Below are 26,851 nucleotides of genomic sequence, written 5' to 3' on the forward strand. Positions count from 1 at the left end.
TTGGCTTCAAGTTCTTCATGCTTTGGTCACTTAAAATATCGTATACATGTATTGTAATAATATTGTATCAAATGTTAGAAGATATCATTGACTTCACTTTAGCTTTTGGTCGTGTTGTATTGGAGTGTCTCTGCGATAAATCCATGTCATTTACTGACCAGTTGAGCGACTGAGTGCCTATGCATTTAGGGCAACAATTAATTGTTATAGAGAGGACTAACAACATCATTGGACCGTCTCGTGAAACATGTGTCTCCCACTAGGGACGCGGGTATTTGAGATTCACGGGTTTTCGGATACCCGATCTCACAGATACTCAAAACGCGGGTACTCGTTAAGTAACGAAGACGAAGACGGATGCGATGAAGTCGAAAATGAGAATTACGGATTCGGGTTCAGGTTTTCTAAATACCGACGGATAATTCGCGGGTACCCGACAATTAATACAATGACATTTATATCCTTAGCATTTTAATGTATTTACAATAATATTTAAATATAAAATCAATTAAAATTACCTAAATATCCTTAAAGTCAACAAAAATCAACGGTTTTTTTTTTTAAAACAAAATTGGCGGGTTCGGATATCTTCGAGTTTTAGAGTTTCGTGATGGATACCCGAATCGCGGGTACTCGGGTTTCGTGAAGACGAAAACGAAATAATTATTTTTTAAAACCCGCGAAAACGAAAACGAGATCGAGATCTCTAAAAATCAGGGTACGTGTCCACCCCTAGCTATATATAACACTTTGTGTATTGCTCAATTTTTTTGTAAATTAAATTGTGAAATCGGGAATTCACGTGGGTAAGATATCTACGCGAGCGTAAAAAAAACATATTACGAAAGGAGTTTTGCTTCGTAACAAATAAAATAATCCACTATATGTACGTATGAAATGAAATATATGTATGCAACTTCAAAGCATTTGCTAATTGGACCTTTCTCCGACAAGAGATGAGTCCACGTGCCACCACTTATCACATCATGTTCCTACGTGGCACGCATGCAATGCAAGTTGCATCCTCCTCCTCTGCTTCCAAATAATTCCGTAAAATCTATTTTTCATTATTTATTGGATCATGAGAGCCATGGATTATGGATCCTAGTTAAAGGTAAATTATATATACGCATGTTTTTAAAAATCTGTTCGTATATTATAATTATTGGAATTACATTTTTATCGTAATTATTAATGTAATCGAGTAAATCAACTTCTTCTAAACTTTTATTTCCAAATTTCTTCGTTTTCTAAATGTTATGATTCAGATAACCTCTACCATGTTTTAAATTATTAAATATTTTAAAACTAAATCGAGGCATATTTTTATTGAATTTGTTTAAAAAACCTAATAAAAATTAACATAATTCTATAAACCACACAGATCAAATACATAAAAAAATTAATATCTATAACTCGTTACACAACCATGTATAAATAATTTTTTAAAATCATCTTTTGATTTTGAGTTATCCATAAATCTAAAGATAAACCCTGGCCCAAATCTTATTAAAAAAAATAGTTTTGTACATGTTATATAGAAACCATAAAAATGAATCTAGAGATAATAGATCTAATCGCAGAAATAAATCAATCAGATTCTCGTATGGAAAATGAAAAGTGGGGCTCCTCGGGGATTCGAGAACTATGATTTTCAAAATCCAAAAGATTTTTTTCCCTTCGTTATCAAACAGAAAAAAATCTGAAAAAGATTTGGTAAATTGGTGAGCCATATATATAGTTTGATTTCCAAGAGATTTTGAGGGAAGTCAACAAATTTTGGGAGACCACTTAATGATACGGAAATCTACATCAATTACTTAATTAATTAATATAATCGCCTATAAATGTTACTCTCCGTTTCATTTTTGATATTGTTTAATATTTAAACACAAATTTAAAACTAATAATTATTTATCCAAATATCTTTATATACTATATAAAAAAACTTATTATTTTTAAATATATATATATAACATTTAAATATTATTAATTAGAGATAAATTTGTAAAAATTATTAAAAATTACATGAAAGATATCAAAATATCACTCATTTTGAAATAAAAATCTCAAAATATTATTATAAATATATTATGTTCTCCCAACCCGATTTTTGTTTCCGAGTCTCGTTGTAATTTGTAATCCCTTGATCCTTGGAAGGAATGGACCAATGGTTAGATGCCATCATATTTTATCTACCATAGGATATAGCTGATAATTCAGTGCATTGGCTATTTATGCGTTTATTATGGTAGGAAAAAACGTGCATAACGAAGAACACCATGGCTGTTCACAAGATTAAAATAAAGTTAATATAAACCTAAACTATAATTATATATTTAATCAATCAGATTTACCAAAATAAGAAATTAGCAAACTGCGTAATTAAAATTTTAATTTTCGCTGGCTAGTTAACTATCACAGCTATGTAAATGGGTTGTCATGCATGCAATCCCGAAAAAAGTCGGCGCAAATAATATAAATTGGACAGTTCATGTTGCAACTATAAATTGCTACTTAATCACTCCCACTCTTCATATATATATATATATATATATTATTTAATTATTGAAAAAAATAAACAATCATTAGCTTATGTTTGAACTAACTTTGACATAAAGTGTCGGTCGGTCTATGAAGGTATTACACTAACTAAGATCCTTTCTTAACCGTCTTTTTCGGTTTTGTCGGCGTCAAACTGCTTTCGGGTTTCATCGCCTACGACACTGAATACCAACGGTTTATTTCTAGACCGTCGGATTTAAAATTGCTCAGAGTTTCATTTGAATCCAACGGTTTTGATTTCAAGCGCACATGATCTCTATTCCATCGGAATATCTCTATTGGCGCACATGTAAAGAGCCATTGGAAAGCGTTTGACTTTGGTGAGGGGCGCATCCTGATCATTGGAACGCATTATTCATATGATTTTTTTTCAGAACGATTTGGAGGAAAATTTTCCACAATAATATTCTTATTCTCTATCAATATATGATAGCAATTTCATTTCAATTTCCATGCATATATATATATATATATAAAGTGTTAAAGTGGAACAATAATAATGCATACATTTTTTTCGTGGCCTTTATTATGCTTATTTTGGGTGATGCAACGGGGTTATACATATGTTGTGTTAAGAGTATGTTTCATAGATGAACTGTGATATATTTGATGATAAGAAAATTTTATAAATATCCAAATTTATTTATATATATCACATAAATACTTAAAATTTCTAAATAAATAGCTCAATTTGTTTAAATTAATTTGTACCAAATATATATCCAATCGATGATTTGATAGAATCAATTTATCTCAAACAGATCAAATTGGTATTTTTTTTTACGTAAATTAACCAAATTAAAGTTTTTGTTCGGTAATTTATATTTAGACAAATTGAAGTATTTTTTTATGGAATTTTGAATTTTTTATAGTGTTTATGTTTATCCAAATTGTTTAATATTTAGTTAAAGGAGAGAGACGTTCATCTGCCACGTGTGTGACAGTTCAAGACCAAACACAGCATTTTTTACGGCAATTGGAACGAATTTGTAACAATAATTAAAATTACGTATGCAAATGTGAGAATTAAACTAAACAAAAAAAATAGTATTAATATTACTATTTTTACTAAGTGCGTACCATTTCAGTGAACCTTGACACTTGCAAATCTGTTTTGGACAGTCTAAGGCCAGCTGGTGGACGCATTTATCCATAAACTCGATTAGATGAAAAATCACATAATTTATTAGTAATTATCTAAAAATATAACAAAATATTTGGTATATTGTGGCAATGAGTTGTAAGTATCTAAAACTAAGGTCCATCTTCTTTTTTTTTTTTGATATTTTTCAAAAGTGTTTTTACAAGAACATAATTAATAAAATATCTCTATGACTTAAATTACCAATTTAACCTTTTTAGCATAGCAAATGTTTATTTTAATATAATATTAATGCGCTATACAATGTAAAAATATTTCATGAAAATTTCCACGGAAAAATTAAATTTTTGTTTCAATAGATGAAAATATCGTGCCAATATAAAATACTATATTGAAATACGGATAAAATTGTTCTGTAGTATTTTATTAAAATGACTGTTTGACTGAAAGAATATATGAATTATTGAAATACAAATTTAGGAAAGAAGGCAACAATAAGAATAAAATTCTAGAAACTATATCATATAGAAAGCTTTATACAAAAATATTTCTCCTTCTCCGCGTTATTAATCGACCAAAGGTATTTTGGCTCGCCGTTGAATTGGAAGGCTCGTAATTAATTTAATATATCTTAATAAACTTGTAATAATATCTTCTTTTTTAAATTTAAAGAAAAGAATTGAGTTGACCTCTCACCTCCCGCATGGCTCATTCCTCATTGGCTCACCGGCCACTAGTTGAGCTCCGTGGCTGTCTTTGCGCACTCTCGAACTCGTGATGTTGCTTCTCCAACCTCCAAATGATCAAACAAAAGTCTCACTTGCACTTAATTTTATTTTTTTTTATATTTTAGGATCCTAATTGTTACACTTTGAACGTGATGGTTGGTAAACCTCCTATGCACGAATCCACGATATATATACAGAAGATAACTCAGATGTAATTACCGAACGATATATGAGCGGGTAATGAATTGAAACTTCAATCTTTTTCTTACCAACTCATCTAACGTTTTCTCAAATCTTAAAACAATATGTATTCGAGGTAAAAAGAAGTTTGAAATTTATGAATGCATAAAGGTGTGTATGTATAATGTGTGTATATATATACACACGTTATACATATATGTGTGACCAAAGGAACACACAAACATTTGTGTGGACAACATTCATAGCACCTTATCGCGTGGCCCTTTTAAAATTAAGTTGTTCCAATATAATTCCGTATGCTTTTATAAATTATTATCACTACACTACATAAGTCAAAACTTTACCATTATAGTAGCATATACTATACATTTATTTTACTATATATGCATGTGTACACGTGTATGTATGTATGTATGTATGTATGTATGTATGTATGTATGTATGTATGTATGTATGTATGTATAAGATGGGTTCATGTACTTGATTCGCTTAATGTACTTTGAACCAAGGCATTCATGACTCATACTATTCATCCACTTAGCCATATTCTTTACACATTTATATTATAGGTTCAAGCACCACCAAACACGTCCATTCCATTTCATTCATTCTTCTAATAATAAATTAAATTTATTTTCCCCTTTTAATTATCTTCTTTCCATTTTTCGAGCTGTATACATTTTTAATTTATTATTGCACTCGTATTGTGTAGTTAAATAGGCACCATTGAATGTGATTCATGAATCTCATAATCCGGTCCTAATCGGAATACAGCCCTTTATTTATTTCTCTTGGGATATAAATAAATTTAATAAAAAAAGGTACTATATGCTTATACCATTACTAATTCAAATGTTAGGAGATATCACCAAGTTAAATTTCCGTAGATCGAACTAAAATTTGGGATATTCATATCATATAATATAACGTTATAAATGTTTAGGACTAATCCGTGGTCAGTTTAATTAGGTGCAGTGGAGCACATATTACTATTTTTTATATAACTATGGGGTGTAACATTATTATAAATACATTTGAATAACCTTGGGCGGTTGCATTATTAATTATAAAGTTTACTTGGTAAATATATTTTAATATAAGGACTATGATAAGAAAAAAGGTAGCTAAACCAAGTGGACGTCAAAGAGAAAACAATCTTCTATAGTCATGCACACCATAATTAACAATATTATAAATGAAGATATATAATCATTTGTATTAATATATTTCTGTAATATTTTTTTTATGTAGATACAAACATCATTGAATGTATTTTGAGGGTCCTAGTCAAATACAATGAACAAATATAAAGTTCATGGTTTATTATAAGGAGGAAAAGGGGAACATTTCCATAAGATAATTACAAGTTAAACCTAACTTAGCTATTATATATAATTTTGCTGGTACAAACCAATATAATTAAGGAGGTTGTATCAAAAAAATTGCATTGATATAAATCACTAGCCAATTTCAAGGAAGGAAAAATCAAAATTAGCAACAAATATTTTGTAACTATTAGATAATTACAGATGTTACTTGTCACTACCCTCCCTAATTAAAAATACATGTATATTGAAGGCAATTTGTTTATTTGGTGAAAAATGAAGTTTTTTATGTGTATATATATAAAGAAAATATACAAATAAATTTTTCATAAAATATCATGTAAATGCATTGAACCTTATACATATAGGAAGTATGAATGTTCTTATGACTTTTTATTAATAGGATAAATATAGAATAGAATAAGCCAAAAGGACTTTGAACTAACCAATTTTATCTACAAAAGCTGTTATTTTTCCCACTTAAAAAGCTTATTATTTTTATGATTAGTGCTCATATACACATACAACCACCATCACCAATTTCAATCAATTGAATGAAAAATAAACCAATAAAATATTCCGGTTCAAATCTATGATTTTTTTTTTCCAGAAAAAATAAGAACTCAAGACACTAAAGCTTGGCTTCAATTTATCTATACAGAAAAATAAGAATATAAACCATTGGTATATCAGTAAAATGAGTCAAATATATATTAAATTTGATTCATTAAATAGTTTATACAAACTTTCTAAACGGTATTAGAGTACCAAATGATGTAAAAACTTGTCTAAAATCACTTAAAACATAAAAACGGATAAAAGATTAGAATCACGATGAAAATAATTGATCCAATCGTGATATAAAATTTAAATTTTATTGAAAATAAAATCAAATTTTTTAAAAAATTTCAAAATTATCGCATTCTGAATATGATTATACGAGATCACCACATATTTAACAAAAAATACTACGATTTTGCATATATACCGATAGGAGCTTTTCATTATCCTTTCAAACTTAAAGTAAATCATATTAACAATTTGGTTAATATTCAAAATTGGGTAATTATTTTTTTCAGCCATTTTTTTTTATATAAAATTGACCTAAAATAGAGAATACCATAATTATTCAAATTCCCGATAAGATGTCGATGTCGTCTGTATGTGTGTTTCTCGTTTGCTTTGTCTTGTCTTTGCATAACACTTTATATTGTGACATTTATAATTGAGCGTTAGTATATCTTTTTTGTATTTAACTTTAATATTTATGCATATATCAAATTATTTTTATTTTATCTTATATAAGGTTTAAAGTTTACACCAAAATTTGAATGGCTCAACTGATAAGAGATGGGACAAAAGTTCTTCCCAATCCAGATTCGCGTCTTTATTTAGATAGAAGTATTCACATGAGTTTCTCCGATCCTCTGAAAGATTTAATTAGACCAAATATCGTAAACTTTTGAATTATAAAAAAAAAGATGGTTCAGAATTCACTTAATCCACTTTAATAAATGGTTATAGGGGTGGGCATAATATCCGAAAAAACCGAACCGATCCGTTGTTCGACTCGTATCCGAACCGAAAATTCGGATATCCGGAGTCCACGGATCGGATACGGATATTGACTTTCAAATATTTGTCGGATACGGATCGGATACGGATATTAAAATCAAATTATCCGATATATCCGATCTGATCCGTATTTTTTTGTAAATTATAAAATATAGGATAATGTTGTAATAAATTTATATTTCTGGGGTTATTTTGAAAAAACAAAAAACTATACTAGGGTTTTCTCATTTTCCACAAGTTTGTTCTCCGCCTCCTCCCTTCCTCTGCCTCCTCCCTTCCTCTATCTCTCTCCTGATCAAATATTTCATTCACTTTCTCTCATTTGTTCCTCACTTCCTCATGTTTTTTCATCGATCTTCCTCTTGCTTTGGTAGATTCTCTCGCTATTTTATTTTGTTTTTCCATAAGTTGATTTTGCATTAGGTTTAGAAATTATTTGTTTTGTGGTCTTTTTTTCAGAAACAGATTCTTTTCCATGGATTTTTTTTTCTGGTTTTGCTGTAGTTCATACATATCACGTTGAAGCAGACCTACACTCCGAGAAACCTGAGCACAAGTCTTGAGAAGTTTTCTTATCCAGTCTCCTCTAGTTCTTTCCTTTCTTCATATTGTACATACAATTTTAGCATATTGTGTATATAATGAACAAACCAATAAGAGAAAACACAAAAAAATTAATACCCAGGAACAATAGGTTCCTAAACACTTTTCAGCAAAATCTGTCCGTGTTTTCTAGTTGAGTTTGCATTTGAATTCATTTTATGTCTTTAAATATTTTTAAAAAATGTATTTCTTATTTTACCATATTTAAAATCGGATACAAATATCCGCAAATATCCGAAATATGCGGATCGGATACGAATAATAAAATAATATATTCGTACGGATCGGATACGGATACGGATATCTTAAAAAGTCCGGATATCCGATCCGTGCCCACCCCTAAATGGTTATGCCGTTAATATTAATAATTTTATTTAATTCAAGAGGTGATTATCAACAAATTTAAATAATAAAAAATATTAAAATATTTTAATGATTAAAATATTTAATTATTAAAAATAAAAAGAAAAATTCTATAAATAATGAAAAGCTTATGAAAAATAAAAGTGCAAATAGAATATTTCGATCTTCCAACACTAGTAATAGCATATATATGTATATAAATTCATTTTCATTTTCTGCTTGAACTGGAAATATTTTCATTTTCAGATAACTAAATTAATAAAAAATTCCTTCACCGTTTTGGACAAAAACAATTCCGTGTGTTACCCAAATGGTTTTAATATTAGAAAGTGTCCCTTCTTTGACTCTCGTCAAAATACCGTAGACGTTGACCTTCATCATATATATACACGCGCATACGAATATGTACATACAGCCCGGCATATTGGTCGACATAATGACAAAGTATTGGTCCAACACAAAAAAAAAAAGAAAAAAAAACAAATTTTTTATACGTGGGAAAGCCGCAAAAACAAGATGACATTGACAGTTCGATTTGATAGTTTTTCACCGTCTTCTTTGAATCCGATGGATTTATATTTCAGAGGGAAAATTAATTGTGAAAAAAAAAACTGAAAAGTGCAATTTCCGCCCAAATGCAAATAATCTGAATATTGGAGTAAATATTTACAAAAAAAAAGAAGTCTTTTTACGAATATATCGCCGACACGTAATGTAATAAACTGTACATAACATATGATGGGATGGTTGCCAATGTCTTCCCTTTTGATAGCAATTTGAAAAAGGTGGTCGTATGACGATTTTTTCCCTTCGGTTTTCAAATGAAATGAAGCAAATTGGTTATATACTTTAGGAAATTATGTACCTTTGTACGGTCAAATTTAGTACGGGCGAAATGATAAGGTAGGTAAATGTGAACATGACGACATGGGGCATGCAAGTTGGTTATATATATATATATATATAATTTTATGTGCATGCATGAGTTAAATATATCAAAGTAAAAACGAAGTTGGTTACTTTGGACCATGGAGGATGTATACGATTCAAATACACATGTCAAAATGCAACCAAAAAAAAAAAAAAAAGCTGCTACTACTAGCCGTGTTGTGTTGTATCCACAAATTGTATGAACAAGTTGACCCGAACACGAATATATAGTATAATGATGTACATAACTTACCATATTTAAATTGTGCGTTATTACAATTAACAAATTGATTAATATATAATTAATGTACCACAGCCAATAAATAAAAACATCGGGCATAGATGTTTAGTTTGGTTAGCTATTTCTAAATAAATTTATTGTTGGAGAATAATTGCAGTTTTCAAACGTGGGTTCAAAAGATTTTCGGAAGATGGGTTATGGGTAAAAGTAAAATAAATTATGAACTTAAAAATAATTAAAAAAGGATCTTCGTTGACTCTGAGACATCAAAATTATAAAAGATTTGGGCCTAAGAATCTATTATGGTATAAAATCACTACATGCTGAAAGAAAGCCCACTGAAGCCCATTCTTGCTGAAGTCAACAAGGACAGCCCTACACATTTCAAATTTTTATATTTCCCATATTTTACAATACGGAGGAATATACGACCTCCATTTCCAGATCCAGCTTCTTCTTCTTCTTCTACTTCTTCTTCCTCCTCCAGATCAGATCAATGCAACAAGTAGTTAAGTGAAACAAGAGAAGGATGAGGAAAACTCATTTGTTGAAGAATCCAGTAGCTTTCCTCTGTCTAATCATCACAGCTTGTTCCCTCGCCGTTCTGATCATGTCCCTAACCCGATTACCGGAAACACCTCCGGTCACCGGCGGTGAGGTAGTTCTCCGGCGGACCCAGGCAGACATCTCCGAATCCTACGAACTGGGTGTGTTCGGTAGGATGATGATAGAGATGTTACCGGAAGATCTGGTGTTCACGGCCTTCGTTCCTTCGGACAGAGCATTCGCCACAAAGCTAGGGCTCGAGCCAAACAAAAGCCGGCGGGCGGAGAACGAGGACAACCAATACGCCGTCGTTTCGAGGGTATTGGGGTTTTCAGTGGTTCCGTACAAGGTGGAAGAAGGAGACGTAGGGGAAGGTGAAACGGTATCGTACGAGTCACTTTGTGGGTACACGTTGAACGTCTGGAGGAAGAAGGATGAAGGTGGGCTTGTCGTTAATGGCGTGGAGACGAAGAAAATAGGGATTAGGAAAGGGAAAATATTAGTGCATTTAATGAACGGTGTGATTATGGATGCCGAGTTCGCTCAGTCCTTTGGTTCTGTTTCAGATACACAAGATGATGAAGAAGAAGACGAATGACATAATAATGATATTTAAAAACTGTTTTTTTTAATAAATGTGAAGATGTAAAGGTTCAAGCTTGCAATTCATCTGCTTGTTTTCGATTAGAATTTCAAAATTTTGATCCTTTAGGAAAGAAAAGCAATGAGGGATGAGATTTGGGCGAAAATCAATGAAAAGGTTGCTGCTTTCTGATGAAAAATCATAAAACACGAGGGAAAAATTTGTGAATGCCCTAAAGATCAGATCCTGGATTCCGAAAAGGTCCAAAACCCAGAACAAAATTTTACAAAACGCTAACAAAGATTGCATTCAACTTGAAAATATTGGTGGGTCAAAAAGAAAAAAGAGTTTACAGCATTTGGGCAGCGGTGTTGAGCTTCTCGGCTAGGCTGAGTTGTGTCCTGATTATGCTTGATAGATACAACAACAGCAACTGGTCCTGAAAAACAAAACAAGCGTGTGCCCAGATGTTTTTGTTAGTTGTTCCACCCGAAAATGCAAGTGGCCAGGCGTTTTAGTCGATAGACTGGTTTTAGTCATAGGTTAAATTCTTGGATGACAATCAAGCAAAGAACCCTTTGATCGAATTTTGCATCACTACCTGGAGGCTGTCATTCGCAAGCTTATCGAAGGCATGTGGAGGCAATTTCGGAAGGGAGGATACTGCATCAGCAATAGACCGTCCTATGTTGTTATCTGGGGATGTTCGTCCTTCCTGATAACGAATAAAAAGGTTCTTCTGATATGAGAGAGATCAGGCAGGCGTTTATGGAGAAATAACTTTGTTAAATTGATCAACTTTCTCACCACAACGTTGTCAACATAGTTGTAGACGTCATTGATCAGAGCTAGTAGCCTTTCCATTGTAAGCTCCATTCCTTCCAAATCACTTGGGAGTTTGTCTACAGCTGTGGACTTGAGAATATCAACTGGGAAAATGATGTCTCAAGTTAATCAGTCAGATCAGAAGCATTAAACTAAACCCATGAATAAGTACCATGTTTTCTTTTGGACACCGTGGAAGTACCATGTTCAAAATTGTAAAACAATAGCTAAGATCCTGAGTTAAAACAATATAACAGACTTAACAGTAGATGAAATAAGCATCCAAATCTTATAAAAGATCAACCACATCAGAAATGAGAAAACATCAACTATTCGGTGTGCACATAACAAAAATAAGAGCCTTAAACATCTGGAAGCCTTCATAAACAAGAGCAACAAAATATTCAGATACTGCACCAATTACGCAGACACTGAAAGCTCGCACATATTTGGGACAGCAAGTCTATGGCTAAGAGTATATGTCAGAAGGAATAACAAATATGTCTAAGAGCAAGTTTATCCAAATGAAAATTTACCAAGGAAGAGAAAGTTAGAATTCTTACATCCGAATTTCTCGGCCTCAACCATACGGAGATCAAGAGGAATCTCCTGGAATTGTGCAGCAAGTGGCTGGTCACCAATTGAAAGATTTACGGAAACATAAGCCTTAATGGTGCCTTCCCCATTTGTGAACCCTGTGTCCACGGTGAGGTGAATCGGGTTGGGAACCTCTCTAGAATAGAAATCATGGATCAATGCACTACCACCAGTGACCCCGAAACCAGTGGAATACCTGCAAATCAATATAGGTATTTATCAGCTAAAAAATGACACAAGAATCATTAACCACTCATAACATTGCTCAAATGACATTAACAATATAAAATGGAACACAAAAAAGAAATGCTACACTACTAAGACATCCGGCCACACCGAAGGGTTCAACACCGAGCATGCTAACCCTATCGGAGACAAACCCAACATTAAGAAAAACCAACTATAACTGTGACGTGAGATAAAATCGAATGTGACAAGATTTCACTCAAAGAATTAGATAGAAAAACCCCAACACTGCTTTGAGGAGAATAAGAGTGCAAATGAGAAGTACCAGCCAACAATAACTTCCTTGGGGTTCACTTTTACGTGTGAAGCTAACATGTTGTGGTGGTAATCGATATCCAAAGCAACCTGCATCCATAGCATAAGATATACCATGAACCTTAGTCACGTAAACACCACGAAATTGCATCGAGATATGCTTAAGAACATAGTATCCCTAATTCAAATATAGTTTATTGGTCAGTAAAGTAAGGCAAAATTACAAACTCTATCACACGATTTGGTCCCGAACCTTGATGAATGCTTAAATTACATAAACCAAATCCATATTTGTTTCTCGTAAGCTACGAAACAAGTAGATCTATGAATCAAGAAGTTAACCCGGAAAGCCCAATTTCATTAAGCACCTAGAGTGCAACGTATTAATGGAAGCAACCAAACCATAACCAGAATATGCAGACACAAAATTTGATCGGAAATGGACCTGATCTGAAGATTCGTTGTGAGGTACGGCGTATGAATTGCGGATATCGACGGTTCCATCGGGAAGAACAGAACCGAGGAGAGTGCCGATGACGCGCTCGGCTTGGTCAGGACGTCTCACGTAGCAATCGCAAATGTTAAAGATCACAAGCGGGTGAACCCTCGCAGAAAGTACAGACGTCGACGCTGTCCCCGTAGCCGGAACTGTGGAGGGAGGCGTGAACTGCAAGACAGTATGCTCGCTCGCCGCCGCCATTGTCGAACTTCAGAGAATGGAGAGAGCGACGAAGGAGCGAGAATCCGAGGCTTTAGGGTTTCCAATGGGAGCAAGGATAGAGTGAGAGAGAGAGAGAAGCAGGAGGATCTAAAACCGAAGGGACAGGTTCAGCCTCTTAATGGGCTTAAGAATCATCAAACAGGCCCAATGTTAAATTCCTTTAGTGGGCCCAATATCAAACAAAAATCAGAACACAAAAACAAAAATTTATACAAGTAAATTGGTGAAAAAGGGATTGAATTTTCCATTAATTGCTAAATTTTCGAATTTTGATAATCTTTGAAATTTTGGGAGCAAAGTGCTATTTTTGGAACTTGCAGCAGCAACTAATAACTTTAAAATTGCAAATCCATCATCTCTATTACTGGTAATTGCAAAGTATGATGTCTAATATATGTTTCAAATCATCCCTCGAAGTTTGCCCAATTTAAGTCGTTTTTTTATAACCATCTAATTTTTTTCCATAGAATATTCATAAATAAGGACGTCCGTTTTTATAACCGATAGTCCCTATCATATTTTATACATAGTCGATCCACCATAGATCACGTGCACAATTCCAAAGCTTTGTGACATAATAGGAATTTGTCAACATATGTGAACTACAATTATAAGGAAAAAAAAAAGGACAGATCTGAGGATTCGTCTAATTAAATCTTAATTAGCTAAACCACATCACCAGAATGATGTAATAATAATTATCGTAACATTAAATTGAATTTAGAAAATAATTTTAAAATTTGAAGTAAAAAAGGAGGAAAATATCTAAGACAGATCAATGGGGCCCACTATTCACCTATAAAAAAACGCCAAAAAGACAGTTCACCAGTTAAAAATCGACGATCCAAAAAACGCTGAGAACGTAGTGGAAAGCAAAGTAGACGTCCGTGCTTGTTACACGTGTCCATTTCGGATTTTCTCGTACACGTAAGTCACCGCGTCGTATAAGACCCCTTCGTCTCTGATCTCCGAAATTCAAAAACAGTGGAGCGTTGAGGGACAAGGCGAGGAGAAACGTTCCGCGTGAAAGCGAAGACCGAGTTATCGACTCGCTTCTAACCCGGACGAAGCAGACCGAGTCTTCTCTTCTTCTCTATCTCTTTGATTTCGTTCTTCTTCTTCTTCCTGCTTTGGATTGGAGTTTGATGGGAGGAGGAGAGGTGTGTAAGGTGATGGGAGGTTGCTCATTGCCTTCCGGCGCGGCTAACAGAGATTTCGGCTGTTCTTGGCGGCGTTGAAAACTAGGGTTGTTCTATGGTGCTGCATCGCTCTCGCTCTCATCGTTCTCGCCTGCCGATCCTCGCCTGCCGATCCTCGCCGTCTCCCTTCGCCGGTTTCGCCAACCAATCCGCCGCCGCCGCAGACCGCCTCACAGATCAGGGTCCGTTCGATTTCTTCGCTGCATCTTCGTCTTTTGTAGTCTTTTCTACGTATTTATAGGAAGATGTTGGATGGGTTTTTTCGACGACTTTTTTTGGTTAAGGATCGGTATATGGTAAGTTTTTGTGGGTTTATGCTGTTGGTGAAGGATATTCATTTATCAGATTAGATTAGATAAGGCGTCGAGGAAAGCAAATCAATGAAAGATTTGTCTGGCAAGTATTAAATTCACCGGGACTTGTTTGAGTTGAATCTACCTTTTTTGGATTCTTAGTTCTTTACCATCTCCGATTGTTTGGGATCATGGGAAGTATCTGAGGAAAGCAAATTTTATCATTCATATTCATCGGATTGAGCGAATACACAAACTTGATATTCTCAGTCTGCATCGTGTCTTCACTTCTGAGCTGGAAATAATTGGTTTCTGATTAAGGAATTCGAATAACAGGCTGCTTCCAAGTTTGACTGTTTCCGGGTTCCTTATATTTGAGGAATGGATGGATTTAGATCTGTAATCTGTAGTTTATCCTCCCATTGGTATTCATTGAATGAATCACATATAACAGCATGTGCAAGTATTTCAGAAATACGCTTGATTAACTCGGTAGAATACTTGTCATTGCGAATACCCATCTCACTCGGTGATATTGTCTTTTCTAGGGTCTGATCGTCGCATCATTTAGCTTATTCGATTCATTTTGATGACTAAGGGAATGCTTGATAGAATGTTTATGCAGCCAAGGTTGATTTGTGGACGCATTGTGTTGTTTTTTAGATGAATTACTTGGCTGGTGGTTTGGCATTGCTGCTGAGAAGTTTCAATGGAGTTTATATGATTCTGGCTCGGCGATTGACCTTTAAGGGAATATATATCTTTGTTTTCATTATTCTATAGAGTGACGGATCCCATATATAATTTGCAGGAAAGGTTACACACTTCTGATGAACACATGGAAGCTATATGATCTCCTGAAGAAGTCTGTTAATTTAGCACTATGCATCATGTTCCAGGCTCGATTCTATCCACATTGTGTGGAGTTAGCCTAACCCTCCATCTGATTCCCTTAAGGAGTACCTTGGACACGTCGTAAAAAAGAAATCCCGAGATGGGAAGGAGCTTGAGTTGAGATTTGATATTAACAAAGAAGACAGTCTGAACAACAGATTTAAAGAAATTAAGGACTTGAAGACGGATGCTGTCTTCTCGATAGACAATGATGTCATATTCCCTTGCTCCATGGTAGATTTTGCATTCAACATCTGGGAGAGTGCTCCGGATGCCATGGTGGGGTTCGTGCCACGTGTTCACTGGCCAGAAAAATCGGTATGTTAATCTCTTAATTTCTCTGATGAATCTATCGTTTTTCCCAATGAAAAAGCTGAACAATGCATTGTTTCAGTGATTTTGCTGGCAGGGCGCTATTGTTCGATAAACATCTTGTGATTTGCTGTTCGAAATTGGGACTCTACTACATATTACCATTCGAGAAGATTAGGAAATTCCTATATGCAGGTGATAATCCGCTGTTATCGATCTTTCCTCTGCAGAACGACGATGAAGGGAAATACTACAAGTACAGCGGGTGGTGGTATGTGTGGTGGACTGGTACATATAGCATGGTGCTCTCAAAGGCAGCCTTCTTCCACAACAAGTACCTCACTCTTTACACAAATGGAGTGCAGTCATCAATCAGGCAATTCATAACCAAGAACAGGTTAGGTTGTAACCCTCTATGGTTATTTCGATTTCCAGTTTAATTATCAAAAAAGCCCTCTTAATCTAAAGTCCGTTTGAGCACATCAGGAACTGCGAAGATATCGCCATGTCATTCCTGGCTGCAAATGCCACATGCTCCTCCTATATGGGTTAAAGGTTATTTCCAATCTTTCTTTCTTCCTCGATCGGCCCCGATCTATCTCTGGCATTATGTGATTCATGTATATACATACCCTTTGGACCGACGCTTACTGGTCCGGTAAATGAGATCGGATCGACGGGAATAAGGAGATTGGGAGGGCATACAGAGAAGAGAACAATATGCGTGAACAGGTTCGTGGCTGAATACGGGAAGATGCCATTAGTGTACAGTTCCATGAAGGGAGTTGATAGCCGCGGCTTATGGTTTTGGTGATTATTCCCAAGTCTTTGCCTTCGTAAGATTTTTATGTAGATAATTCAGACCCTTGTTATCTCCACAGATCCTCATTTCTTCTTCCGAGGAAAGAGTCCTATTCCGCAAATCAAAAATCTGTAAATATTTTGTAAATGTGTATATACAATATGAATTCTTACAAATCACAAGTATTTTTTTTTTTGGCTGGGTAATAAAATGAATTACATTCTTACACGACGGTGGAGCGTTTGCAAAATTTCTGTAGTTTACATATCTATGCCACCAAACAACCATATAAATAATTTAAATTTAATTTTATCTGTATGTCGGAGAGATAGAGAAAACTCCTAAATAATAATAAAATAAATATAAAGTCTTGACTTTGGTGTTAATTAATCAGTCGTCGCTCCCCAACGGCCCCAGAATTCTCCAAGAAACGTCTTGGCGGCATCCAAGCTGGGGAAGTAAGTGGGCTCCATGAACGCTCGCGTCAGCGAGTCACTCGGATCGTGACTCGCCGTCGCCTCAGCGCTCCCCATCACCGTAGCCACAAGCTGCCGATAGGCGAAGAAGAACCGCTTTTGGTGTTAATTAATCAGTCGTCGCTCCCCAACGGCCCCAGAATTCTCCAAGAAACGTCTTGGCGGCATCCAAGCTGGGGAAGTAAGTGGGCTCCATGACCGCTCGCGTCAGCGAGTCACTCGGATCGTGACTCGCCGTCGCCTCAGCGCTCCCCATCACCGTAGCCACAAGCTGCCGATAGGCGAAGAAGAACCGCTTCGCGGCCGCCTCCGCCGCCTGCATCCCCTGAAGCAGGTGGATCTTCTCCGGTTCCCTCTTCCTCGCGTAAAGCCTCATCGCCGCGTCCTGCAGCCGCGGCCCTCCGGCGGGGTCCACCTCCACGGCGAGGACCGCCGGAACTTTCTGCCGGAGCTCCTTCGACCTCTTCGCCATCTCCACGATCCCTCTCGATCTGAAGCAGAACGCGTCGTTGTGTGAGGACGATTTGATCTGTATTTGATTCTTCAGCTTCAGGAAATCATCCGGGTCCATCAGGAGGTGGAGATCTTCGATCTCCGAGAGAAGCTTCCAGATACGCTCGAGCAAGTACACATCGCTCGACGCCTCTTCAAATTTCCCCTCCCCTATCCTGGATTCGATCCGGTTTAGGAGAACCAAAGAGGTTTGAATCCACGATTCGAGGATCTGATGAACTGTGTATAGTATCTGATTCTCGCGGTTGTCGATGTGATCGGAGAATGGATTGTTCTTGAGGCTGTGAATTTCGTTCGGCCGGCAGACGGCGTCATACCGGAGATACTTTTTCCCGGTGAGATTCCGTTCGCCCAACCCTAGCGCGTACCTGCTCCGCCGCATCTCGGTGTCGATAGTGCTCAGGATCTTCAACCCAACGTCTTCCGTCTTACGCCACGTGGCGAGCTGAGGAAGCAAGCTGAGCTCGCTCCGGCGATCTCCCACCGGAGCTAACCCACCGTTATCTGCCTCCTCCGCCTCGGCGTCGTCCTCGCAGATCGCCGCCACCAACTGGACCTGGCTCGTGGCCAGCATCTCCAGCCTCCGCCTCCACTCTCGACGATTGGTGTACGGCCTCTCGTCGGAGAAGACGGCGAGGATCAGTCGGAAAGTGATCTCGAGCGCCTGAAGAGCCGGCTTCAGGACGGGCTCGGAATTCCACAGAGGGAAACCTCTGGAGGACCAGAGACTCCTGAGCTCCGGGAGGCGGAGATAGAGCTCGTAGGCAGAGCAAGCGGCGGAGCTGGAACAGGACACCGGCGACAATGCAGGGACGTTGATCGGAACCGCCGGAATCGTGACGCGGGGTTTGGGAGAGAGCTTCGGGGACTTGTTGGTGGGTAAGTCTGATGAAACCATCTTCGTCTTCCAATCTGAATCCACCATTTTTTTTTCAAAAATGTTTTTTCTCAGTTTTTTTTTTTTTGGTTTGAATGAGAGAATTGGATAGAAGGTGGTGAGCAGAGAGGTATATATATAGGAGGGGAAATGCGTGTGGAAAAGGAAGTGACCATCTTTCAAAGTCAGCGCCCGCGGCTCTCTTTTTTTTTCTTCTTAATTTCTTTTTTATTTATTTGTATATATTCACTTAATATTCAGAATTCAAAATCCAAGGGAAGATAAATCAGAAAATAGTGTGAAACATATCACAAAATCTCGTAGTCTTTAATTAGTATTTTCCCCAAATGAGTAGTTAATAATGGTATTATAGTGAGAAGCATCTGCAACTTGGAATAATAGTAATAATAATAATAATAAAAATTGGTTAAATTTATGGTATTAATTTCACAAATGATCCAACGTTTTTATTAGGATTTATTATTTATTTTCATTGGGAAGGGAAAATTAGAAAATAATGGGAATTTATTAGAATTTGTTTATGGGGAAAAATATTTGAGCTTATCCAAAAGGTCATAATTAAATATAAAAATGAAGAAGCCTAACCAGAGAAGGTGGGTTTGGTCTGAACCTTTGGTGCCAAAGTCTGTTTCGATACATGCGAGTGGAAACGGTCCAAATTCCAATTTTTGGACTTTCCCCTCTTTTTATAACTATATATATATTTATATATAATTTATCGCCCGCGTCAAAATAAAAATGTTTGTTTTATATCTAACCATCGAAATGGTCTAATTCCCGAGTTAGATACCTATATAATCTTGAATATTAATATAATAGATGTTATACATTGAATATGACTGGAATCACTAATTCGAACTATTTCCGACAAGACTTCACAGCAGATTTTCACACGCAAACAATAATATTTCATAAATCGCTGGTAATATAAATATCTTATTAATTTTATAAGTTCCTTTTTTCACTTTTACTATTTTTTTTTGCACCACTTTCGTTGTTAGATATGATTTTTTTTTTTTGTGGTTATCAAATAACCTCTGTCGCGCAATGCCTCAAGAGGAAAACAACGAAATCTAAAGAGATAATATCCATTAAAATAAAGTAAATAATCATTGTGCTCTAGATTTTCTATAGATATAGGCTACGCTGTCATGCAAATCCATGGGTTAAATTTTATAACACTAACTTTATTCATAATTTTATTTTAGTTTGTTTTTCGTTGTAGCTCAACTATTTAAATTATGAAAACTACTTCACACAAAAGATTCACATTTTTTATTTGCAAATAACAACAATCCTCGTTTTCTAGATGTAAAAATCTATATTTTGGATATTTCAGGACTGGATTTTTTATTTTAAAAATATTAAATTTAGTGTAAATTTTATTCCGATTTCACATTTGTAATTTAGTTTGTAATAGCGATATGCTTATTTGTTTCAAAATACCATTTTTATTCATTTTATTTTTTATATTCTATTAAATTTAAAAAATTATATCTAATCAATATTTTATACCAAATTTAGCTTAGATATATATATATATATATCTTCAATCCAAATTTCCGCTACGGATAAATTCCTAATTTTTGGCACCCGGTGATATAATTAAACGAAAGACTGGTCATAATCAATATTTTTTTAATCGTTTTCTAAATAGCTTGAAAATTGTTCGTATGTTTTGCATTTTCCATAGGATGCCTCCGTGGATGTGAATTCAATCGCTCAGACTTTAAAAAAAAAAAAGATAAAAAAAAAATACAATAAAAAAATAGGACATGGAAAATATTGCGTAGTTATTTGTTATCCTCAATTTCTTTTGATGATAGGAACAAAATTGGAATATTTATTCCATTGAAAAATATTTTTGAAGAGCCCCTTTCTTTGTCATCCATCATCACATAGAACAAGCGACAAATATTACCAAAGCAATTATATTTTTGCATGTTGAACAAATTCCTCTTAGAATTGTTGTCCCTTTTTATATACACATAATTGTAAAAATTCAACAAATGGAAATATAATTGAAAAATGAAATGTTAAGCCCTAACTTTATTCATGCTTATATATATATATAGCTGTAACGATATTCCCACAAAAAAAGCTAGAACGACTTCCAAAGAATAAATCGCACATGCTGCGGACAAATAAAAGAAAACTCGACTGTCCATAACAACAAAGTTATATGAATTTTTCATTTTGGACGTGTAATTAATATATGTAATTTTGGTAATTTGTGGCGAAAATTTGAGTCACGTCGGATTGAGGAGCGTTAGGTTTCGATTAATAGACCGAACCATAAATAATAAAAAAAAACCAAAACTTCTTCACCTACAAACAGTAATAAATAAATAAAAAAGACAAAATAAATGGGGGTCTGTCTGTTTCTAGTCGTGAGGACACATCTTTCTTTCACTTTTAGGATAAGTTTATTATTATTATTATTATTATTATTATTGGCAAAATCATCTATCGAGTCTAAAAAATGGTACATATTTTCATTTACAATGTGTCAAAATACGAAGAGAGTGCCGATAAGAACAAAAAAAAAAACAATCAGAAGGAGGAGAAATTTTTTTTGGGGCATCCCTTTTTTTTTATCCCAAAGTATTTAGCATGAAGAAAAAATAAAATTTAAAAACTTTATATTCCGAAGAAATTAAAAAAAAAAAAGTGGAGGCCAGCTCGGACTGGGTCTGGGGGCTCATCCGTTTGGGAGACCAATCAGGTGGTTCGCACGTGAAGAAGTGCCACGTAAGCCTGGGCATGTGCGTGACCAAGTAGGTGGTCTTAACTCCGACCGACGCCACGTGGACGAACTCATATCGCTTGGCGGTTCCAACAGGGTTGGACACGTGGCATTACAGCTGGACAATTGATTAGCTTTTACGCGTAGTTACGCCGTTGATTCATCCGTGTGATTCCCGTGAGTGGGTCCTCACCACACCACCACCTAATATATACACACACATATACGTATATAATTTGGTAAATGGGTTTCCAGAAGAAATATTATCTTCAGATTAAATAAAATAATGTAGCTTTATTTAGTTTTTAACAAAAAAATACAATACCATATTACGAGAAGAACAACACCGCTAAAGTTGAAAAAGCATGCGATATTCTCAAACAATGAAATTGGATCTTAATGTAGAAAAGTAGGAAATTCGATTACAATTCATTTGTTCATGCATTTCGAATTACTTCTAGAAAAAAAATATATGAAAAATAAAATTCCTGCAATATCTATGAATCTTTGAAAAAATTCTAAATAAATATGTGAAAGTATTCATTATAGATCTACGAATATAAAATCCTAAACCAAAAAAGATACACAAATGTTTAATATTTTAGGATTTTCTATTCAAATCATATCAGTTTCAATAGCTATAGAGATTTACAAATATTAAATCTCAACAATATGCCATGTTTGTAATATTAATATTTTCTTTTTGTTAATTTGATGCGATATTTGGGAGATTTCTGGCAAATATCCAGAGCTTATATATCTTTTATTACTAAAAAAATTTAAATCTATAGATTTATAAGATGTTAACCGTTATCGTATGTTTATTTGGTAATTTTGGAAAGAAATATATGATAAATGATAAATATTTTGGTGCCAAACATATGATAAATGGAGTGTTTATTTAAAGCATATAGCAAATGTTCGTCTCGATAACATGTGAAAAATAATGTAAAATTGCTCCAAAAAGCGCATTTGATCGATCAATTTTATTTACATATTAATAGCTAACGGACACCAGTTCATTGATAACCTAATTACCAAATTATTTCGGTCTACGCCATTTCTAAAACCCCAACTTCAAACCTAAATTCATAAATCTAAAAGCTATTGATGCCTCCGTTTAAATTTAGATGACGTTTAGCTTTAAACACATATATTAAAAAAAAATCTTTTGTACAAAATACCCTTTGTAATTACTTTTACATAATATTGTCATTTTTTACTTTTCCAATAAATTAATAAAGTTTAAATTTAGAAAAAAAACATTAAAAATATATTGGAAATATCAAAACGTTATTTGTTTTTAAACAAAAATTTTACTCTAAAAGGTTATCTGAAGTTAAATGAGAGGAGTATTTTTTTGAAATATAATTTTTTGGAAAAATTCATATATTTAATTTTGTTTTGTGCACTGAGGAAAACGTTCCAGATAAAATTTATGATTAATTTAAAATGATAATATAATTATAAAGGACAAAAAAAATAATATGAAAGGGAGTCAAAATGGTGGAGCTATCCAGACAGGTTTCTCGGAAATGAAGCATGTGTTCCGGCCGCATTATCTGACCATTTATATATTTTTTCCGTTAATATTTTTCAAAATTAAAACGATTTTTTTTTCCTTTTAGTCGAAATATTTAAGGGTTTTTTTTTTTGCCCAAACAGATGGGTTTTCTTTATCTGTTTTTTTTTATAAAAAAAAGCAGTCAATGGGCATGGCTTTTGCTCTTTCCATGTCGTTAATATTCATTATATATGGATGATAAATAAATATGCCAGTTGAGATCAAGGGTTCTACGGGTAATGTATGTATACGTATTTATATATATATAATATAAGAATATTATTTAATAAATTGTTTTGGATAACATTAGCTACGGTTCTACATCACCTGCCTAAATTTCAATAAAATGCAAGGAAGAGCATTTGCATGTGGACGTAAATTCAAAGACCTTCTTGATCTGACCTTTTTTTTTTGTGCCATCGTTTTCATATATCCAACGTTATCTATATATTTTTCTATTGAAGAAAAAAGAAAAATCATAGGAAGAAAGGTATTATATATATATATTGGTTTCAATGATTTCATGCATCTGTTCAAAATGTAGCTCCAAATTTGGTAAATTGGCATTGGTAATTCCACGTTACGTAATAATAAAATCATAAAGGGCGAATGGATATCAAGAAGCAGTGTCCTTTAAAGGACCAAAATAATTTCCAAGCATAAACACAACTCGTTTCAATGAGATATAACGACAAATCTTTCTACAACATGTTTTTCTCGTCCGGACAAAAATTACGCATTTAATAATAAAATTCGGACGAGTTTCTATCCACTTTTTAAAGGAAATGGGTATTGGAAAAACATTATTATATAGCACTAGTGGGAGAACCGCGCGATGCGCGGGTTATTATATCGATTATTATTATAAAGTATATTGATATAAATATTGTAAAAATAATACATCTTAATAAAATTATAAATAAATTTATTTGAATTTAATGAAAATGTTATATATATATATATATTTTTTGACTTCGCGCGGACATTGGTTATTTTCTCTCGGCCAAAATATAACTTCTCTTACCCCTCTAAACCTGAGTTTATAATACGCTCGACGAAAGGTATTTCTCATCCAGTAGAGGAGAGGCAATGACAATGATATTATTACTCGATTTGCTTCTTTTATACCAACGTATTTCTCATAACGTTATTTATAAATATATCTCCATACATTTTATTTTGGGGAAATCCCAAAAAAAATTCAACTTTTCAGTTTTGATAAAAAAACACTGAACTTTATTTTTTATCAAATAAACATTAAACTTTTTAAACGAATCTAAAAAAACACCGAACTTTTTAAGTGATCCAAAAAATACATGAAATTTTCTCCGATTGTCAAAAAAATACAGAACATTTTTAGTGATCCAAAAAAATACATGAACTTTTTTCGATTTTCAAAAAAACTAAGAAAAATAAATTGACGTGTTTGCATCTCATTGTGCCACGTCAGTCATTTTGTTTTTTTACAATCGTTGAAGATTAAGTGTTTATTTTGTCAAACTTAAAAAAATTAATGTTTATTTGATAAAATAGAAAATTCAGTATTCTTTTGGTCAAAATTTAAAAGTTTAGTGTTTTTTTGGGATTTTCTCTTTTATTATTTATTAAAAACACTGAGATAGATAAAATTTTCTATAAAAAACCATGAATTTACAAAATTTTGATTAATAATTTACTTGTCAAAAATGTTAGAATCAACATGTAATTCGTTGAGTTCTTCGCCATCAACATCATCCACCGATTATGTTCCTCTGATTCCAGAGTCCATCGACTTCAACTATGTCGTCTCCTCCTCTAGCTCCACCGGACTCCAAACCTCTTCTCTTACCACCTCTCTCAAGCCCACCACATCAACATGGTACCTCACCTCCAACCGATCATCCGCCTATAGTCTCTCGCCATCACCGGACTCGACCAAGTCCCCTTCTCCTCCTCCTCTAGGGGCAGACCCTGCAATGGAGGCTTTAAAATCGAAGTCAAAATAAAAATCATTTGTTTCTAAGATTGAAAATTGGAAAACGAATTGTAACAAAAATTTCAAATAAAACTTATTTTTTATTAATATCATGTACAAATCACAACAACAATCATACACCGGAAACAACTTCGAGAGCCAAAAGGATGGAGAATTTTCAGTTCGACATAATATCCTAATTATTTTTTACAAAAGAAATATAATAGATTATGTAGAAATTTGCGAAATGATATTTTTATTGATAATCAAAATAACATATAAATAGATGAGAATCTTAAATTTGAATAAGTAAAGTACATATAATAATAAATATTCCTAAATATATATTTTCCGGATTTGATAAGATCTCCATTATACGATATATCTCGTAATATTCTTCAGGGAAATTCCCAAAAAAATCATCCAATTATGAGATAACTATCACATTCATCACGAACTTTTAAAATTTTCAAATTCATATTGGATTTGAAATTTTTTTCTAAAAAATCATTCGAAATTTAAATTTTAACAAAATCCTCATCGGAACAGGATTAATTTTGCCACATAGGCAGAAAGCGCCTACATGGCGCCTACGTGGCATGTGTGTGTTCGCCACGTAGGATACACGTGGCATTAATAATAAAAAATTAAAACAAAATTGGAAAAAATGTAAAAAAATTATAAAAAATGTGGAAAAAATTACAAAAAAATGTAAAAATTGTAAAAAATATAAAATTTTAAAACATTTTCAAAAAATGTAAAAATTATAAAAATTGTAAAAAAGTGTAAAAAAAATTGCAAAAAAATTATAAAAATTGTAAAAATTGTAAAAAAAATGTAAAATTGTAAAAAAAAATGTAAAATTGTAATAAAATGTAAAACATTTTCAAAAAATGTAAACCAAATTGTAAAAAATTATAAAATTTTAATTTATTTTTTTAAAAAAAGGAAATTTCCAAAAAAAAAATCATCCAGTTACGAAATAACTATCAAATTCATCACGAACTTTACAATTTTATAATTTTTACAATTTTTACAATTTTTTGCAATTTTTTACATTTTTTGAAAATGTTTTGCAATTTTATATTTTTTACAATTTTTATAATGTTTTGAAAATGTGATATAATTGTTATTTTTAAAATTGAAATTATACGTTAGTTAGAAACTAAGTAAAATATCGTAAATTTTAAAATTAAATCGATGTCAACTTAAATAAAATATAGAAAAATTACTTTTAAAATAATTGATGGAAAGCAATTTTCTAATTTGACGATACCAATTATAAATTTGATCATTCTATTATGACCAAAATCCTAATAATAATTGCAACATAAAAAATACATCGATTTTAAAATCTAAGTATATATTTTTTCTTTTGTACTTTGGCAAATTTGTTAGATCTTATATTTTGTTTACTAATGCTAGCAATTTGTGGTATTGACATTTCTAACATTTCTCTTACAATGTATCATAAACAATGATATCAATCTTTCCAACAATAGAATTTTGTGTAAAATAAATATGAAATTTATCTTTTGTTAACTTGTATATGTTTTTATTTTGTAAAATCTTGAAATCACTAATAAAGATTTATAAATTTTTCTATTTTTCTACATAGTTCATAGCATAAAACTATCTGTATTTGTTATTATAGATTAGTTGTTAGCATTTATTTATTTTTTAGTTTTTTTGCATCTCGTATTTATTTACAATAATTTCGCATTGTTTTAATTTTGAAGTTAATTTTAGAAGAATATTTGTAGATTATATATATATATATATATATATTATACT

The 26,851-nt window shown here is 33.3% G+C and overlaps 4 protein-coding genes across 5 annotated transcripts; 2 read left to right on the plus strand and 2 right to left on the minus strand.

Annotated features, from left to right (window-relative positions):
• Positions 1 to 9,910: 9,910 nt before the first annotated feature.
• LOC104810077 lies at positions 9,911 to 10,866 on the plus strand. Its single transcript, XM_010536266.2, has one exon. It carries the CDS (start codon positions 10,163 to 10,165, stop codon positions 10,775 to 10,777), a length of 615 nt encoding a protein of 204 aa, XP_010534568.1. The 5' UTR covers positions 9,911 to 10,162; the 3' UTR covers positions 10,778 to 10,866.
• Positions 10,867 to 10,966: 100 nt separating this feature from the next.
• On the minus strand, positions 10,967 to 13,468 carry LOC104810078 (eukaryotic translation initiation factor 3 subunit F). Its single transcript, XM_010536267.1, has 6 exons — positions 13,131 to 13,468; positions 12,696 to 12,775; positions 12,151 to 12,380; positions 11,570 to 11,691; positions 11,364 to 11,477; positions 10,967 to 11,201 (listed from the first exon to the last, which is right to left on the minus strand). Exons 1-6 carry the CDS (start codon positions 13,383 to 13,385, stop codon positions 11,112 to 11,114), a joined length of 891 nt encoding a protein of 296 aa, XP_010534569.1. The 5' UTR covers positions 13,386 to 13,468; the 3' UTR covers positions 10,967 to 11,111.
• A 696-nt stretch (positions 13,469 to 14,164) lies between these two features.
• LOC104810185 (glycosyltransferase family 64 protein C4) lies at positions 14,165 to 17,091 on the plus strand. Of its 2 annotated transcripts, none has more exons than XM_019202171.1 (4): positions 14,165 to 14,787; positions 15,710 to 16,110; positions 16,187 to 16,501; positions 16,591 to 17,091. In XM_019202171.1, the coding sequence occupies exons 2-4, from the start codon at positions 16,064 to 16,066 to the stop codon at positions 16,655 to 16,657; spliced, it is 429 nt and encodes a 142-aa protein (XP_019057716.1). In that variant the 5' UTR covers positions 14,165 to 14,787; positions 15,710 to 16,063; the 3' UTR covers positions 16,658 to 17,091. The 2 variants fall into 2 exon arrangements, with proteins under 2 accessions (XP_019057716.1, XP_019057717.1); XM_019202172.1 differs by having other exon boundaries at positions 14,185 to 14,787; positions 16,335 to 16,501.
• A 393-nt stretch (positions 17,092 to 17,484) lies between these two features.
• On the minus strand, positions 17,485 to 18,888 carry LOC104810079 (nematode resistance protein-like HSPRO2). Its single transcript, XM_019202170.1, has one exon. It carries the CDS (start codon positions 18,818 to 18,820, stop codon positions 17,492 to 17,494), a length of 1,329 nt encoding a protein of 442 aa, XP_019057715.1. The 5' UTR covers positions 18,821 to 18,888; the 3' UTR covers positions 17,485 to 17,491.
• Between the last annotated feature and the right edge of the window lie 7,963 nt (positions 18,889 to 26,851).

Source organism: Tarenaya hassleriana, unplaced genomic scaffold (genome assembly GCF_000463585.1).
Source record: "Tarenaya hassleriana unplaced genomic scaffold, ASM46358v1 Cleome17, whole genome shotgun sequence".
Classification (NCBI taxonomy): Eukaryota; Viridiplantae; Streptophyta; class Magnoliopsida; order Brassicales; family Cleomaceae; genus Tarenaya; species Tarenaya hassleriana.

Bases quoted from the DNA above. Each gene is read 5' to 3' on its own strand.
- LOC104810077 (XM_010536266.2), top strand. From the start codon at position 10,163: ATGAGGAAAACTCATTTGTTGAAGAATCCAGTAGCTTTCCTCTGTCTA.
- LOC104810078 (XM_010536267.1), bottom strand. From the start codon at position 13,385: ATGGCGGCGGCGAGCGAGCATACTGTCTTGCAGTTCACGCCTCCCTCC. The intron at 12,381-12,695 runs GTACTTCTCATT...ATTGATTTGCAG, and splicing joins AAGGAAGTTATTGTTGGCTG to GTATTCCACTGGTTTCGGGG. The intron at 11,692-12,150 runs GTAAGAATTCTA...TCATTTTCCCAG, and splicing joins TGAGGCCGAGAAATTCGGAT to TTGATATTCTCAAGTCCACA.
- LOC104810185 (XM_019202171.1), top strand. From the start codon at position 16,064: ATGCCATGGTGGGGTTCGTGCCACGTGTTCACTGGCCAGAAAAATCG. The intron at 16,111-16,186 runs GTATGTTAATCT...GCATTGTTTCAG, and splicing joins TTCACTGGCCAGAAAAATCG to TGATTTTGCTGGCAGGGCGC. The intron at 16,502-16,590 runs GTTAGGTTGTAA...TGAGCACATCAG, and splicing joins CAATTCATAACCAAGAACAG to GAACTGCGAAGATATCGCCA.
- LOC104810079 (XM_019202170.1), bottom strand. From the start codon at position 18,820: ATGGTGGATTCAGATTGGAAGACGAAGATGGTTTCATCAGACTTACCC.